General features: G+C 61.0%; 1 protein-coding gene across 2 annotated transcripts; it reads right to left on the reverse strand.

Annotated features, from left to right (window-relative positions):
* Positions 1-886: 886 nt before the first annotated feature.
* On the reverse strand, positions 887-14,202 carry UBTF (upstream binding transcription factor). 2 transcript variants are annotated; one of them, XM_074167428.1, is made up of 20 exons: positions 14,086-14,202; positions 11,116-11,291; positions 10,664-10,747; positions 9,826-9,981; positions 8,992-9,056; positions 8,273-8,393; positions 7,647-7,757; positions 7,205-7,338; positions 6,685-6,826; positions 6,297-6,338; positions 5,462-5,575; positions 5,112-5,267; positions 4,497-4,652; positions 4,147-4,257; positions 3,975-4,063; positions 3,619-3,808; positions 3,339-3,386; positions 3,043-3,111; positions 2,477-2,623; positions 887-1,438 (listed from the first exon to the last, which is right to left on the reverse strand). In XM_074167428.1, exons 1-20 carry the CDS (start codon positions 14,141-14,143, stop codon positions 1,325-1,327), a joined length of 2,283 nt encoding a protein of 760 aa, XP_074023529.1. In that variant the 5' UTR covers positions 14,144-14,202; the 3' UTR covers positions 887-1,324. The 2 variants fall into 2 exon arrangements, with proteins under 2 accessions (XP_074023529.1, XP_074023531.1); XM_074167430.1 differs by lacking the exon at positions 7,647-7,757.
* Positions 14,203-15,399: the final 1,197 nt, after the last annotated feature.

Below are 15,399 nucleotides of genomic sequence, written 5' to 3' on the forward strand. Positions count from 1 at the left end.
GGCAAACTGGGGGTAACCGGGGTGAAGGAAGTGCTGGCCCCCCCTGGGTTTGGGGTGAAGGGAGAGGAGCAGCTTCACCAGGGATGGAGGGGAAAATGAATGGCGGGGGGGGGGGGGGATGTGGGGGAAAGGGGGGGGGGGGGGGGAAGAAAAAATAAAAGATGGGTCTTTCTCGTTTTATAAAAAGAAAAAAAAAAAAAAGAATAAAATAAAATACAACGGCACAACAACCACCGACAACACAGAGGGGTGCTCCGGCAACACCCCCACGCCCCCCCACCCCCACCCCCTTGGTCACGCGGAGCAGCCGGGACCCCCGGCGAGGGGGGGGTGGGGGGGGCAGCCGGCACACACGCTCGCACACACACGCATTCCTTCCCCCACCCCCCCTCACCCACCCACCCCCCCCAAAAATTCATCCATCTTCCTCCCTCCCCCCCCCCCCCCCCCCGCCCCTCCCCACACCATGGTCACGGTCCGTGGCCGGCGCTCCCAAGTGCCGTGGATGCCGAGGTCCCGGTGAGCTCCCGGTGCAGCTTCCAGACTGTACAAGGGTGTTTTGTTGGGGTTTTTTTTGGGGGGGGGGGGTGGGGGGGAGGGGGGAACGACGACACACAACACCCCCCAACACACCAGGGGGGGTGCACAGAGAGGGGAAAAAGGGCAGGGGGAGAAAAGACATCGTCCCAACGGCTGAGTCCTGAGCAACTCGGCTCATGCTCCGCACCCGCTGCCTGGGGCGGGATGGGGGGGTCTGCGTGAGGGGGGTGTGTGTGTGTGTGTGTATTTTTTTTTTTTTTTCCCATTTGTGGGTTTTTTTAATAAAAAAAAAGGGGGTGGGGGTGATATTTTTTTTTTTTTCCTGTGTGGTTTTTTTGTTTTCTTTCTATAAAGTCCAGAGCTGGTAGCGAGGGTGTGGAGGGGGCGAGGACGGGGCGACCCCCCCAAAATAATGAAATCTCCAAAAAAAAAACCAAAAAAAAAAAAAAAAAAAGAAAGAAATTGCTTCCCCTCCCCTCGGTAAGGGGAGAGTAAAAGGGGGGGTGGGAGGGATGGGGGGGGGCTCACTCCCTCCTCTCCCCCCGGCCCAGGACGGGGAGCCACCCCCGGTTCCCCCCCCCCCCGTAGTGTGAGCTCGGCAGAGGGGTCCCTCCGGCCCCCGCTCCCCGGGTTGGGGGGTCCCGCGGGGGGGCTGCGGCTCGCTGGGGGGGGTAGGAGGATGAGGAGAAAGGTGTTTTTTCAGGGGGTGGGGGGGCGCTGAGGAGGGAGGTGATTCGGGACCGAAACCGAGAAACCAAACGCCGTTACTAAGAGCTCGGCGGGATCAGTTGGAGTCGGAGTCGGAGGAGTCTCCCGAGGAAGAGGAGGAGCTGCTGCTGCCCTCCGAGTCGTTGTCATCCTCATCCTCATCATCCTCATCCTCGTCATCCTCGTCATTCTGGGGAGAAGGGCGGTGGAAGAGAGGACGGGGGGGGTGGCGTTAGCGGCACGGCAGGGGGGTCCCCACTGCCATCCATCATCTCCCCTCCTTTATCCCCTGCTCGCCCTCCCCGCTGCGGCACCGGGGCAGGGCTGGAGGGGGGGGGGGGGGGGGTGGGTCCAACCCCATCCCTCCCACCCCGGGGTGGGGATGAAGGAGGGATGCAGGGCAGGAGTGAGTTTGCAAGGGCTCAGCTCGGGGGTGCCGTGGGTGGGGTGTGTGGAGTGGCGTGGGGGGGTGCCGGGGAGCGTGCCGGAGCAGCGCGCGGGGGTCCTACCCTCACCTCTTGCCACTGCCTCGCTAACACGATCCGAGGGAGGGTACCCGACCCGCCTCGTGCCTCAGTTTCCCCCCTCTAAAAGCCGGGGAAGGAAGAGAGGCGTGAGCTGAGACCAACGAGGGGGTGGAAACACCTCACCTGTCCGGTGGCGAGCACAAGGCACGGACACGGTTTCTGGCCCCAGCGCCATCCAGCATACTCTGATTTCAGTTGCACCGGTGTAAAGCTTTGACTCTGGTGACTTACTCGGCATTCACACTGGCGCAAACGGAGCCGAGACCAGACTCAGTATCTCCACCAGGAAAAAGACAGGAGAATTTTTCTCTGCTTCACTTGAGGGGAGGGGAAGGGGAAGGGGGGGGAGGGGGGGGACGGCGGGCTCTGCCATAAACCCCTACCTCTACCTCCCGACGCTGCTCCTAACTACGCCCCGCGGCTGCTCCTCGCGCCCTCCCCAGGGACGCTGGGTAGGGGTTTGGGGTGTGTGTGTGGGGATCCCGGTCCCCTTCGCCTCCCCCGTGTCCCCCCCTCATCACTTCCCGGGAGCTCCTCTGCCACGGTTCTATCTGAGCCCGGGTGTGCGGACACCCCCCCCAGCCCCGGAGAAGGGTGAGTGGGGGAGGCCGGGGGGGGGGGGGGGCAAAGCGAGGGGGGTTAAGGGGCCCCAGGACAGCCCCGCCACCCGCCCCGCAGCACCCACCCACCGCAGCCCTCACCTCGTCCCCGTCCTCGCTCTCCTCCTCGCTGCTGGACTCCGAGGAGTCGCCGCCTTCCTCCGACGAGTCGCCGTTGTCGTCGTCGTCATCCTCATCATCATCCTCATCTTCCTCCTCGTCCTCCTCCTCGTCGTCATCCTCTGACTCCTGCCGGGAGGGAGGGGGTTGGCCGCGGGTGGATGCCCCGAGACACCAGCACCCATGGGTGCACCTCCCTGTCCTCGGCCACCAGCCTTTGGGTTCCTCCAGCCACCCAGCAGGACCAGGTGGCTCCTTCCCCACCCCTTGCCCGGGAGCTTTTCCCCATTTATGCTGCAAACGGCCCCAAAAAGGCTCCTGGAGGGGGTGCAAGGGGATGTCGTAGTCTTCGGGGGGGGGGCAAAAATCAGACTAGGGTGGGTTTTGAGCGCCGATTTGGGGAGGGTTTATTGTCTCAAGGATCATGCAGGTGGCAGAGAGCACCAGGGACACCTCGAGCACCAGTTCTGGGTCCCCCCCTGGGATGCCCTCCCCCTGCAAGGGAGGAGGGTGCTGAGGGGCCCCCAATGCACTTGGACTCCACTCACCGACTTGGACTGCATCGTTGGCTTCATCTTGGGGTTGGGGCCCCGGATCTTCCCTATGCTCTTGCGTTTCTGCAAGGGGGGGGGACGACACATAAATCAAAACCATTTAGAGCTGCAGGGCTCCAGTTTGGCTCCTTCCCAGTGCCCAACGCAGAGAAAACCCCACCACCAAGCTCCTACGGTGGTGAACCCCTTTGCGGGGGCTCTCCTGAGCTCGGCTCATCCACCCCACACCCCAACCTCACCCAGGGCTGATCCCAGCACCCCCCCAGACCCTCCCCCGGGTGGATACTCACGTTGGAAGTGTGTTCCTTGTAGGCAGCCCGCTCCTGGGGCGAGAGGCTCTGCCGAGACAGGGGAGAGAGTCAGGGCACAGGGATGAGCGGGGAAGGTCTAGCATGGCCCACCCCCTCCCCACTTACATTTTTTAAAGGCTTTTTAAGTTACAAAATGCCAAAAAAGGGTCTGCAGATGGTGGTGGCCCAGGGGGAGGGTGTGAGCAGAGACTACACCAAGCATTCCCAAGGACATCCAACCCCAGAGCGCCCCTGCCGGGTTTCAGGGTCCGATTCTCACCTTGAGCCAGATTTCGAGGTGCACCTTGTACTGTTTCTGCTGCTCTTCTGCCAGTTTTTTGTAGTGGTCCTTCTGGCCCTGGGAGATGCGTTGCCAGCGGCTGCCGATCTCCACCATCCGCTCCTTCAGCGGGAGGTGGTTCAGCTCCCCATTCGACAGCAGCTCCTGGGAGAACTTCTGGTAACCGTTCCTGCAAGGGGGAAGAGCGCAGAGACGGGATCAGACGGCGCCCATGGAGAACCGGGGTTTCCACCAATCATCCCACCATGGTCCAGCCCAAGTTCCTTCTGGGCTGCTCCAGGCCTTTTTGTCCCATCCCAATCCAACTTTTCAGGCTCCAGACCCCAGGTACTCACATCGGGGGTTTCTTCGGCTCTCCCTGGAACTTCATTTTCTTGGCAGAGTTGGTGGAGCACGGAGGGGCCCGCATCTCGCTCAGCTCCCTCTGAGCCGGAGGAGAGAGAGGGGTCAGGGAGACGAGGGCAGCGACAGGGACACGATGAGGGACGAGAAGGAGCAGGGACCCACCTCGTATCGCTTCTGATCCTCTGCCGCTTTTTTGATCCACATTAGCTTCTCCTTCTTCTCCATGTTGTTCCAAGTGGCCTCCATGGCCTTCAGCGCCTTCCCCCGGTCATTCTGCAAGACAGACCCCCCCATGCCATGTTACAGATGAACCCAAGATGCCAGGGGGCTACTGTCGGCTCCACCATGGACCACAGGATACCCACTCCCTTGCTGTGACCCCTGTCCTCCCCGTGGCTCCCAGCCCCAACCTGTCGCCTCGGGTGTGAAAGCCAGGGAGAAGGTCCAAGGCAATTCCTGCTGGCGGGGAGGGATGATCCCAGTTCTAGCTCCTTTCCCGGCCCACTCCTCACCTTGAAACGAGCCAGGTAGTCTCCGATGACGCTCTGTTGCCAGATCTCCTCGGCCGTCTTGGGTGATTCGGGCAGCTTCCCGCGCTCCTCTTTATCTGAGCCGTGTTTCTTCTCCGACTGTGCCTTCATCGCCGCCTCCCGTGCTTTGTACTTGGCCTGTGCAGGGTTCACAGTGGGGGTGAAGGGACAGTATGGACCCCCTCCCAGGCGCAAGCCCCCAGCCACCAAGTAGCAGGATGCTGCAGCTTCCCCCGGTGCCATCCCCACAGCAGCACCGGCAGCCCCCACCGTGCACACCCACATCTCAGGACTTCCTCCCACCAGAAAAAAAACATCAAAACAATCAAAAAACGTTCTTAAACTGCTAGGTTTTGACCCACCAGGTCACAAGAGGGAGATGGCACAGCTGGTAGCACCCATCAGTACCAAAAGCGGTGCCTGGGTGATGGCTCGCCGGAGCTGTGATGCTCCTGGGGACAATTGTCCCTAAACTGTGGTGTCTGGGGGTGAGTAAAGCCCCTTGCAGCAGGACAAGGACAGGCAGTGTCCCCCTGGACTCCTGGCGATGCCCAACGGAGACAGAGATGGAGAAGAAGGGTCGGAGATGGTACCAACCTTCTTCTTCTCGGAGAGGTCATTCCACATGCGGGCCAGGAGCCGGGTGAGCTCGCTCTCCGACAGCTCCGGCCTCTCCTCCTGCAGCTGCTTCCGCTTCTCCTCCGAGAAGATGAACATGGCGGAGATGGGCCGTTTGGGCTTCTCTGAGCTGGCCTGCAGGAGGGACACGGGGCCATGGGTGGGGGCGAGCCCACAGAGGGACCTGCCTCGCACTGGTGGCCTTCAAGCCCAGGAAAAACATGGTGAAAGAACCAAGGAATGAAGCCCTGGAAGCACGCTGAGATGCCAGCAACCCCATCCTGTGTCTCTGCCATGTGCTGCTCCATCTCCCCACTTGCCACTCTCACCTTGCCTGTCTCTGGTGAGGACTTTTTGGATGCTGGACTCGTTGCCCCTTTCCGGTTGCTGCCCAGCATCTTCTCCTCGCCTAACACCCGCTGCTGCTCCTCCTCGGGCAGGCTCTGGGTGGAGGAGAGACACCGTTAGACGGCCCGACGCTAACGAGGCTTTGATGCAATCAGGGGGTAGGGATGCTGGGGAGCAGAGGAAACTAATGCCCTCAGTTGTCCTGATCCCAAAGCCACCCCAGCCAGGGCCACCATCAAGCCCTGGGCAAGCTTGGGGGTCCCCACACCTGTGCCACCCCCTCGCCAGGCAATGTCACTCCTCCCCAGCCCTGTCCCCTCCCTGGCTCAGTCTCATCTGCTTCCTCTCTGCAACAGCAGGGCGGGCAGGTGCCCAGATCCGGGCACACCCCTGGGTTTTCCACCCCCCTGCCCTTTGCAGCCGCAGCCGGGGCCACGTCACGTCCGCCCGGGGACCGAGCGTGACACTGGGACAGCCTCGGTGCAGCTCCCCCCACCTACGCCCCAGCCAAGGGAAGGAAGCGAGAGACTCGCTGCCGCCTGCAAAGCCACAGCCGACAACGGCAACCACGCCTCTGCTCACCCCCCTGCTTCCATCTCCCAGTGCCCAACTGGAAGACACTGGGTCAGGCATTAGGGCAGCTGGGAAAGGGTCAAGACCCTGCAGACATCTCTGCGCAGCACCCATGGCTGGGTCCAGCCAGGTTTTGGGGGGAGCAGAATGGGGCAGCATCAGTGCCCCCGTTTAACCCATCTCAGCCCCTGGCCAGGGGTCCCTCCCCATATTTGGGGTCTCCAGCACCCCCCCATCACTCACCTCCAGGAAGCGGAGCAGCTCGATCTCGTAGTCTTTCTTTTTCTGGAGGGAGATGGAGATGAGCAGTTACACAGAGATTCCCTCACCCCATCCCTGCCTCATGCAGTCCCCAACCCGGCCTCAGTCCCCTGGGCAGCAGCATCCTCCACCCAGACCCTCTGCTGGTCCCACACACATGGACTGGGGAGACAGAGGACCAAGGGAGGTGACCGAGGACCTCTTGGCTGTCAAGATGACAAGAACCAGCACTGAGGAAGGGCGAGGGGCTCATTTCTAGCGAGATTTGTAGACCAAATCCTCCCATCCTACTCCCCTCTCCCCACAGCCCTGCTGCTCTTCTGCCCATCCACCCATCTGTCCACCCATCTGTCCACCCTGGGCCACTCACCTGATCACACTTTTTGTGGTACGCGTCCTTTTCCTTCTGGGAAAGCAGCTTCCACTGCTGACTGCACAGCACCATCCGCTCGGTGCTGGGCACGTCTTTCATGTTGGCCATCAGCTCTGCGCAGTACAGGGAGTAGCTATTCCTGCAACCCAAGGAGGGACCCAGCATGAGGGACAACCCACCTCGCTCACATCCCCTCTGCGGAGCTGGCTGGGTGCTAAAAGCCCCCCAAGACCCCCTGTACTCCTCGGGGAGTCCACAGTGAAGTGCTGTGCCAGAGGTGTCTGCATTTTAGGGATGCTGGGGTTGCATTATGCCCTAACCCAGAGCATCACCATAAACCTCGCTCAGATCCCCGTTGACATTCGACTCATTGACAGCCCATGCCCATGGTATCAGAAAATTATGCTCTCGGGGCTCTCAAAGCCAGGCAGAGCCTCAGTTTCCTCATTAGCACGGACCCAATAGCTTGGAGAGAGGACACATCGCTCACAGCCGAACGTGGAGGGACACTACTCACGGAGGGGGCTTTGTGGGTCGGCCATCGAACTTGTCTTTGAGCTGGCGCTCGGCCTTGGTGAGGGTGGAGCGGGTGATGCCCTCCTCGCTGATGTTCAGCTCGGGGTGCTTCTGGATGTAGTCCCGCATGATCTCCTGCAAAGGAGGAAGAGCCATCAGCAGAGGGGCCCCAATCCCCGCCTTGCTGGGGGCCGGAGGAGGAGGAGAGAGAAGCCAACCATCGCCCTAATCATCTCCCCAGGGATTACTTCTCCCTTCCCCAAATGTCGCTGGAGGAGGCAGTGCTCAGACTCACTAGGGACCTGAAGGGATCTATCTGAACCCCCATGCTGGCTATCGGATGAGGCTGGCTAGCCGCAGGTGGCTAGCGGCCGGGAGGCAGAGTGGCTCAGAGTGAACGTAGGGACGAGTGTGGAGGGGGAACGGGTGAGGCTGCTCCCTACCTCGTACTCCTTCCGCTGTTCCAGGGCCTTATGAATCCATTTCAGCCTCTTTTTATCCGAGAGTTGAGACCACTGCTTGCCCAGCGACTCTTTCACCTCCTTCGTGGTGGCCTGAAAACCCAAAGCCAGAGGTGAGGGCAGAGGGGTAAAATCCAAAAAAATAAGAAGAGGACAAAAAATTAAAAAATAAAAATAAAAAAAAAAAGGCAAAAATAGTGTGGGCCGCCGTCTTGGACCAGTGGCACCCAGCTTGGGGCCACAGGGCGGCTACAAGCCGAGCTGGCGGCCAGGGAAGGGGGTGTGTGCGAGTGTGGGGCTTGGCCAGAGGTGGGTGTCTACGCTGGAAATCTTTCCTGCCCTGACTCAGGCTGTGGTCACCCCTTCAACTTGCAGGTAAAAAAAAAAAATACTGGGGTCCGTCTGTGTCCCCCAGAGCCTCTTCCAGATGTGCAGAGCCCTTTCTTACCTCCGTCCAGACTGTTGGGAGCTCCTAGAGGTGTCTTCCATCCCGTTCCCCCCCTGCCCCTAAAATGCTTCTCTCCTTTCCCCCTCCTCTCCCCCCAGCAGCGGGGTCCAGGACCCCTTCCACACTCACGCTCACACGCACTCCCACCCACCGTACTCACATCTGGACGCACTTTCAAGTAGATCTTCTTCTCGTGGTTGTACCACAGCTGCTGGGGGGTCTTGGGTTTTTCAGGGACGTCGGATTTCTTGGCGTTCTGGATGAGATCCGGGTGATCTTCCCTTTACCCGGCAGGTAGGCGGGGAAGGGAGAGCGTTACGGAGGTCGCAGGTGGAAGGAGAACACCCCCTAAACCTCTCCCGCTAAGGGGTAACCATCACTCCATGGGCTCAGATACGGGGGGGGATCCCCAAAAAGAGCTGGAGGGTTTTAGGAATTATTTGAGTTTGCCCCTCCCTGGGGGAGCATCAGCTACGAGCTTCCCCTTTACTAGGCTGGGCTGGGCTGCATCCCTGGAGCATTGGGAATGCCAGGAACCACCTGGGTTACAGCAACCATGTTCACAGGGAAGGTCTGGGGGGAATGGGGTGGTCGCTTCAGGCTCCTGCCCTCCCCCTTGCAGACCCTAACCCCCAGAGCGCGGCTGCTCCTCCGCTCTCTCCCCCTCGCCAAGTCTCCCAGCTGCAGGGCTGCTCCCAGCAAAGCTGCTCCCAGCTTTTCCTTGCTCTATTTTTTTTTCCATCATCCCCCCTTCCCTTCTGCTTTCAAGCCGCAGCGCCCATCGGGGCTTCCTCTGGGAGCTACATGCAAAGGGAGAGGGGAGACTGGGTCTGCCTGGGCGGGGGGGCCCAGGAAAACACTGTGGGGCTGCCTGCTCACCTGAACCTCGCCAGGTTCCTCTCAAACTCCTGCTTCTCTCGCTGGAAGTCCTGGATATATTTCATCTGGGGACACAAAACCACCAGGGAGGTGGAGAGGGACATCAGCACCGGGGAACGGGCAGGTAGATATATAACCCTGTTGATTGGACACCCCAGCACCCCCAAAGGGACTTGAGGGCTCTCCAGCCCATCAGACTGGCCCTGCGTCTCCCAGCTGAAGGTTTCCAGCCTGCCCAAGGATTTGGAGGCAGGATCTCTCCTCTCCCAAGCAGCCCTGGGCAAGAGGGCACAGCAGGACTTTGTGATCTGGACCTTTCCTGCCGGTGGCAAATCCACCCAGACCAAGAGTTGGGGCACCCAAAATGCCTGTCCAGGATCTCCAGGCTCTGGCCAAGCCCAGGGCCACCTCCAGAGCTGGAGATGGGCAGCTGTCCTCCTCCCAGCATCTCGCACGGCTGGGAGAAGAGCCTGTCCCTCCGTCCCTCGCTCGGGCAGGGCGGCCACGACAGAGCGTGTGATTTAACCCCAGCGTTTAAATACAGATCCACCCAACAGCAAAGTCACCATCCAGGTCCGTCTGGAAGAGATGGACCAACGGATGGACCCAGCCAGCCTCCACCCCACGGATCTTGGGAACCAGGACAGGAAAAGGAAGGGAAGACTTACTGGTCTGACAAGACTAAAAAAGCACCAGGGCTTCTCCCATTGAGAACCAGATTAAACCCTCACCAGGCAGAGGCTGGGCTCTGCTGGTTTTACTGGGAGAGCTGGGCAGGCAGAGCCCAGCACGCAGAGTCACACAAGGGGCTTGTTGACTCCCCCCTCCCCGTACCTTTTTCTTCTCGGGAAGCTCCTTGTATTTCTTGGATAGGATCTTGGTGAGATCCAGGTTGCTCATTTCGGGGTGAAGCTTGGCATATTTGGCCCGCTTCTCCATGAAGAAGCGGAAATAGGGAGTCAGGGGCTTCTTGGGGAAGTCGGGGTGTTTCTGGGGAGACAGCAGAGGGGCAGACACTGACTGCAGAGCCTGTGGCACTGTGGAGGGCATAGCCAAACCCCGCCAGCTCCCAGTTCCCCCCAGTACTAGGGGAGACCTGCCTCCATCCAGCCCCGCTGGTGATCCGGCTCCCTGAGATGGGAACAGCCCGGCTTTGCAGGCAAGGGGGCGGGGGGAAATGCTGGGAACAACGCTCCCTTCCCCAGGAACTACAATATCCCAGGGCTGGGTATCTTGGGAGCAGCCTCCAGCCATCCAGAGCTGTTGTGCCTCAAGAGGGAAAACTGAGGCAGGAAGAGGGGACAGGATCCACCTCCCGGAGGCACAGCATTGGCTGCCCCGGGGCCACCCGGCCCAAAGCAGCACCCCACCCGACCCGGCAGGCCAGGAATAGGACAGCAGCTTCCCGGCCCCCCCCAGTGCTAAACTTGGACGCAGGCTGCCAGCAATAGAGCCGGCCATATTAAATGTACCCTGGACTTGGCCCGTGCCCAGCGCCCGCGGCCTCTGGAGCCTTGGGCAGCCGGCCGCGGGGATTACGGGCGGTGAGGTGCCTGCAGGGGCTCCAGCTGCAGAGCCATGAGGGTCTGGGGTACCACACGGGTGACAGACCCCCGTCCCGGGGAAAGGGGAGATCCCCCTCTAGGGCCCGACCCCAATTCCTGCCCGATACCTTGAGCTTTTTGCCCTTGTAAGGATTCTTCACATGCTCTTCAGCGTCCATAATGAGCTCCGTGAGGGTCCGAAACTTCCTCACCTGCGGGTTTAACGAAGGGCCACAAATGTGAACAGGCTGCGGGTGGGAGACAGGGCAGATCCCTGCTCAGTACCACATAAACCCACAGGGTTTCGTGATGCCACCGCACAAACAACCCGTCCCCGCACCTCCGAAGGGTTCACAATGCCACCGGCAGCAGGACAGCATCAGCACTAAGGGCTGAGGACTCGGGGCGTTGAATTTGAGCAATTCAAACAGCCCTGGGAAGCCACCGGGATGCTTGGTCCCTCTGGACCCTTCAAAGAGCCCTGGGAAGCCACCGGGATGCTTGGTCCCTCTGGACCCTTCAAAGAGCCCTGGGAGGTCACCAGGATGCTCCGTCCCTCTGGACCCGTCCCGCCGCTTACCTCGTTAGAAATCTCCATCCACTTCATCTTGCACATCTCCCCCGAGAAGTCCTTGAAAGCCACTTTCTCCCAATCCAGGTGGGATTCGGTGGTTTTGAACTTGCTCCCGTCGTTGGAGGGCAGGTTATTCTTCATGCACTCCAGCAGAGTCAGCATGTCCTCCTGCGACCAGCGGTCTGAGCGGCAAAGAAACAGGCTCAGCAGCGGCGACGGGCAGGAGGACATGGGGACTACAGCTCCCGGCGTGCAGCTCCGGACCCCGCACGCCGGGACACGTAATCTCCACACGCTGCCTTCTCCAGACGAAAGATCAAAAGGGACGTGGCTGTTTCCATCACCCTCCAGCAATTTTTCTACGGGCCAAAACGATCCCGGGCAAAGCTAGAAAATCCACTGGGTGCAAACCAGAGAGACTCGCTCATCCCAGAACGCCATCAGATAAGGTGATGGCTCTGCAGAGCAGAGGGGTATCTCCTGCGGGAACAAAGCCCTGCGGAGCAAGACAGGAACAACGTGCTCTCCAGCCAAGGAGGAATGGGAAAACCCACTTTTTAAGTGGAAAAGAGGTGTTCGGAGCAATGGGAAACCCCCTGGCGCTGCTTTTCCTGCAATTTGGAAGGAATTGCCATCACCTGGGACCTAGCTCCATGTTGACCTCTGCCAAGGTCAATGCTCAGATACCACAGAGCTGGGGGGGGGGAAGCAGAGCCCAGCACAGCCCCCACCGTCTCGCAGCGGGGTCCCCGCCAGTGCAGGGGTGATGGTTATGCCACCCTAATGTCCCCCGAGCTGCTGGGAGGAGCACCCCCAGCTTCCATCCGGACAAGTTGCCGGGATGGTGGGACGAGCACGGGGTGAAGCCGGGGAGCCCAGAGCAACCAGGATGGGCAGTAGGAATGATACCCCAGCACCGAAGGGCCCATCCAGCATCAGTTTTGGGGCTGCTTCCTCGGCAGGGGAATTCCGCTGCCGGGCTGGGGAGAGGAGCCCCGGGTGCTCTGCAAACATGAGTGGCCCTGGGGACAAGCAGCGGGTCCTGGGAGCGGAAAGAGAGGTCCCCTGGGGACGGACTGGAGGAGGAGCAGAGCCCCAAGTCGCACGCCCACGCAGCTCTGTCTGCTACAGCAGGGGACGGGCATACAAGCCCAAGGGCTCCTGGCCACGGGACCGGCTCTCCACGGTGTCCCCTGCCCCACGTCACTGCCACGGCAAAGACAAGGGCAGAAGGACCACAGAGCATCCCGGCGAGATGGGGACAGCGCAGTCCGTCATGGATTTGAGGGGAGTATCTCTCCCTCCACCCCCAGGAAGGAAAAACAAGCCCCCAGAAATACTTCTCCCTCTGCTCAAACTCATCACGCACGAAACCACCACCTCTGCCTCCACCTCCTGCCTCTGCATCGGTCCGGTGAAGGGCAAATCCCCCCGCCCCGAACCCCAAATGCGAGCGAGGGATGTTAAAGGCCACGTGGGACCCACAGCTGGCGGGGGGAGCACAGCCAGGACCTGTCCCCCCACCCCATTTCACCTCCTGGACCAGGCTCAGGGGTCAAGGCTTGAACAGTTTGGAATCTGGACGGTCTCCATAGTTACCTCATCAGGACCGTTAGGGATTAATTGGGGGGAGGGGGAGAAGATGGAAAGAGCCCCCACATAAAGGAGGGAGCCCAGGGGCTCAGGACACGTCTCCACACTCCCGGCTTCAGAGCTCCAAAATGTCACAAAGAGCAAAAAGAGAAGGGAAAGCCCCAGCCCCGGCAGTGCCTGGGGGGATACCAAGCTGGGGGGGCACCAAGCCCTAGATTTTTTCTTCCTATTTTTCCCCCCATCCACTTTCCAGACACACACCCCCCCCCAGGCAAGGACCAACGAAGCAGAATCAGGCCGTGAAGCTGGTGCCGGCTTTACTTGCATAAATCAGGAGAAATAACCAAAAGCAGCACGGCCAGGAAAACCAAGTGGGGATGGAGAAAGGGATGAGACCTGCCCCCCAAAACCTGCCCCCCATCAACAAGCCCCATGCCTCAGTTTCCCCCCTCCAACGCAGCAACGCCGCAAGACCTTTGGCCCCGCGTGACCCCCCTCCCCCCCCCCAAAAAAATAACCACAACCCACAGAAATACATTAAAAAACTGTGGAAACCTCCCAAAAGCTGCACCGGCAGCGGGGTAGGGACCCCACGCTCAGCATCCCCCCCCCCCCCCCCGCAACCCTCTGGCCGGGGTTTGCCGAAAAACGCCGGAATTGCGGATTTCACCCGCCAAGATGAATGGGGCTGCCTGTGCCCTGGGACCAATTTATCCCCGGCTCTCCTGGCATCGGCCGGGCCGGGTCTATATTAGGAAAGCTGCCCCGGTGTAATTAAATCCAGCTCAAGACCCGGCGAAGGACACGTGCTCCGGCTGGGTTCGCTCGGGGCAACAAACCCACTGCGGCAAGGGAGGAAAAATGGGGGGGACCAGGGGGTGAGGAGCACCGGATCGCTCTCCTGGGGGTTTCGGGGGGGGACACACATGGGGATTTTTTGGGGTAGCAGAACCCTGCTGCCCAAATAAAACAAATAACATCCTTTTTTTTTTTTTTTCTCCTTGTTTTCCTCCCCCTTTTCCAATAAAAGCTGAACCTCTGATGTCATCCCCGGGGTCTGGAAGCTGGAGGCCCAAGGTAACGGCTCCGGCTTTTAATGCAGCCCAGATGTGAGCGGGGAAGGCAGCACCTCTATGTGCCAGCCCCCCCCCCTAAACCCCCCCAAACCCTCCCAAAACACCCCCCACCCAAAAACAGCATCATCCCCGCTGCCGTGAGCCGGAGGGGCTGCCGGTGCACCGGCACAAGCATCCGTACACTCCAGGATGGGGAAGAAGCAAATGCCCCACGGTGGGGGTATTCCCGTGGGACCCCCTGGGAATGGGAGGGGGGGGTGTGTGCGGGGGGGGTGTCTGTGGCGGTGTGCGGGGGGGGCTCACTCACCTTGGTTTTTGGGAGCTGTCATTTCCAAGTCTGCAGGGCACTCGGCTTCGCCGTTCATCCTCCACCTGCCTGCGCCCACGCCGGCTCCCTCGCGTGCTACCCGAGATCACTCGGCTCTGGAAGCAGAGGGAGACCCCCGCTAGGCACCCCCCCAATGCCGGGGGAGGGCACCCCAACCCCTGTCGGGGAGCAGGGGGGCCTCACCCAGGTGTCCTCCCCCCCCCCCAAGATGAATGGGGTACTGGGATCCACCCCACAGCCAGCCCTGAGAGATTTGGGGGGGGGTTTGGAGAGGGGGTGAAGGGAGATGGGGGGGGGTAAGATCCTGGAGGGGTTGAGGAGGGGGGATCCGGAATGGCGGCACAATTCCCCTATTACTCCATGCAGGGGGAGGAGAAAAGGGGGAGTGAGCAGGGAGAAAGGGTTGGGAGGATGTCTTGGGGGGGGGATCTGGATGTCTCGGGGGGGGGGGATCTGGGGATCCAGGATCTGGGGGGGATCCCCATAGATCCGAGGGGAGAAGGGTCCAGGGGTTCTCCCTGAGGTGGGGTGGGAGGGATCCATAAATCCTGGGGTCAGGGAGCCAACAGGACTCCAAAGGATCTCCCAAGGGGAGGTCACCCCCCCACCCCCCCAAAAAAGGGGGGGTCTCAAAGGGACACCACAGATCCAGTGAGATCCTTGCCTTGGGGGGGGAGGGACACGAACAGGATCCAAGATCCAAGGAGGGAGGCGCCCATTTGGGGAGCTCCCCATGGCCTGGGGGATTTGGGGCTCTCCTGAGGGGAAGAGGACAACCCAGGGGGAGATATTTCAATAGGGGGGGCTCTAAGGGAAGGAACCCCCCCCAGATCCCAGGGGGGAGGGATCTTACAGCTCCAAGGGGGAAACAGGGGAGAGGCCTCGCTGGGGGGGACCCCAGAGTTTGGGGGGGATCCCTGGGGGGTGAGCAGGGCCGGAGCCCTGAGGAGGGATGGCCCCAGGGGGACAGGCCGCAGGCCCGGGGCAGGAGGGACAGGCCCCAGGCCTGGGGGGGGGGGTCCCAGAGGGAATCCAGGCCTGGGGGGGGGATCCCAGCTATGTTAGGGTGGGATCTTGAAGGGGGGGGGGATCCAGGCCCTTGGGGGGTCTGGGAGAGACCTGGGCCTGCGGAGGGGTCCCGGGGTGGGGGTGCAGGCCCTGGACCGGAGGGAGGATCACCCCCGGGGGGCCATGAGGGATCACCCTGAGGGGGAGCAGGCCCCAGCACGCCCCCGGGGGGGGGGATGATTGGGAATCACTCCAGGGGACCAGCCCCCAGGGGTGGGAGCAACC

This window comes from Numenius arquata, unplaced genomic scaffold (genome assembly GCF_964106895.1).
Source record: "Numenius arquata unplaced genomic scaffold, bNumArq3.hap1.1 HAP1_SCAFFOLD_1446, whole genome shotgun sequence".
Lineage (NCBI taxonomy): Eukaryota > Metazoa > Chordata > Aves > Charadriiformes > Scolopacidae > Numenius > Numenius arquata.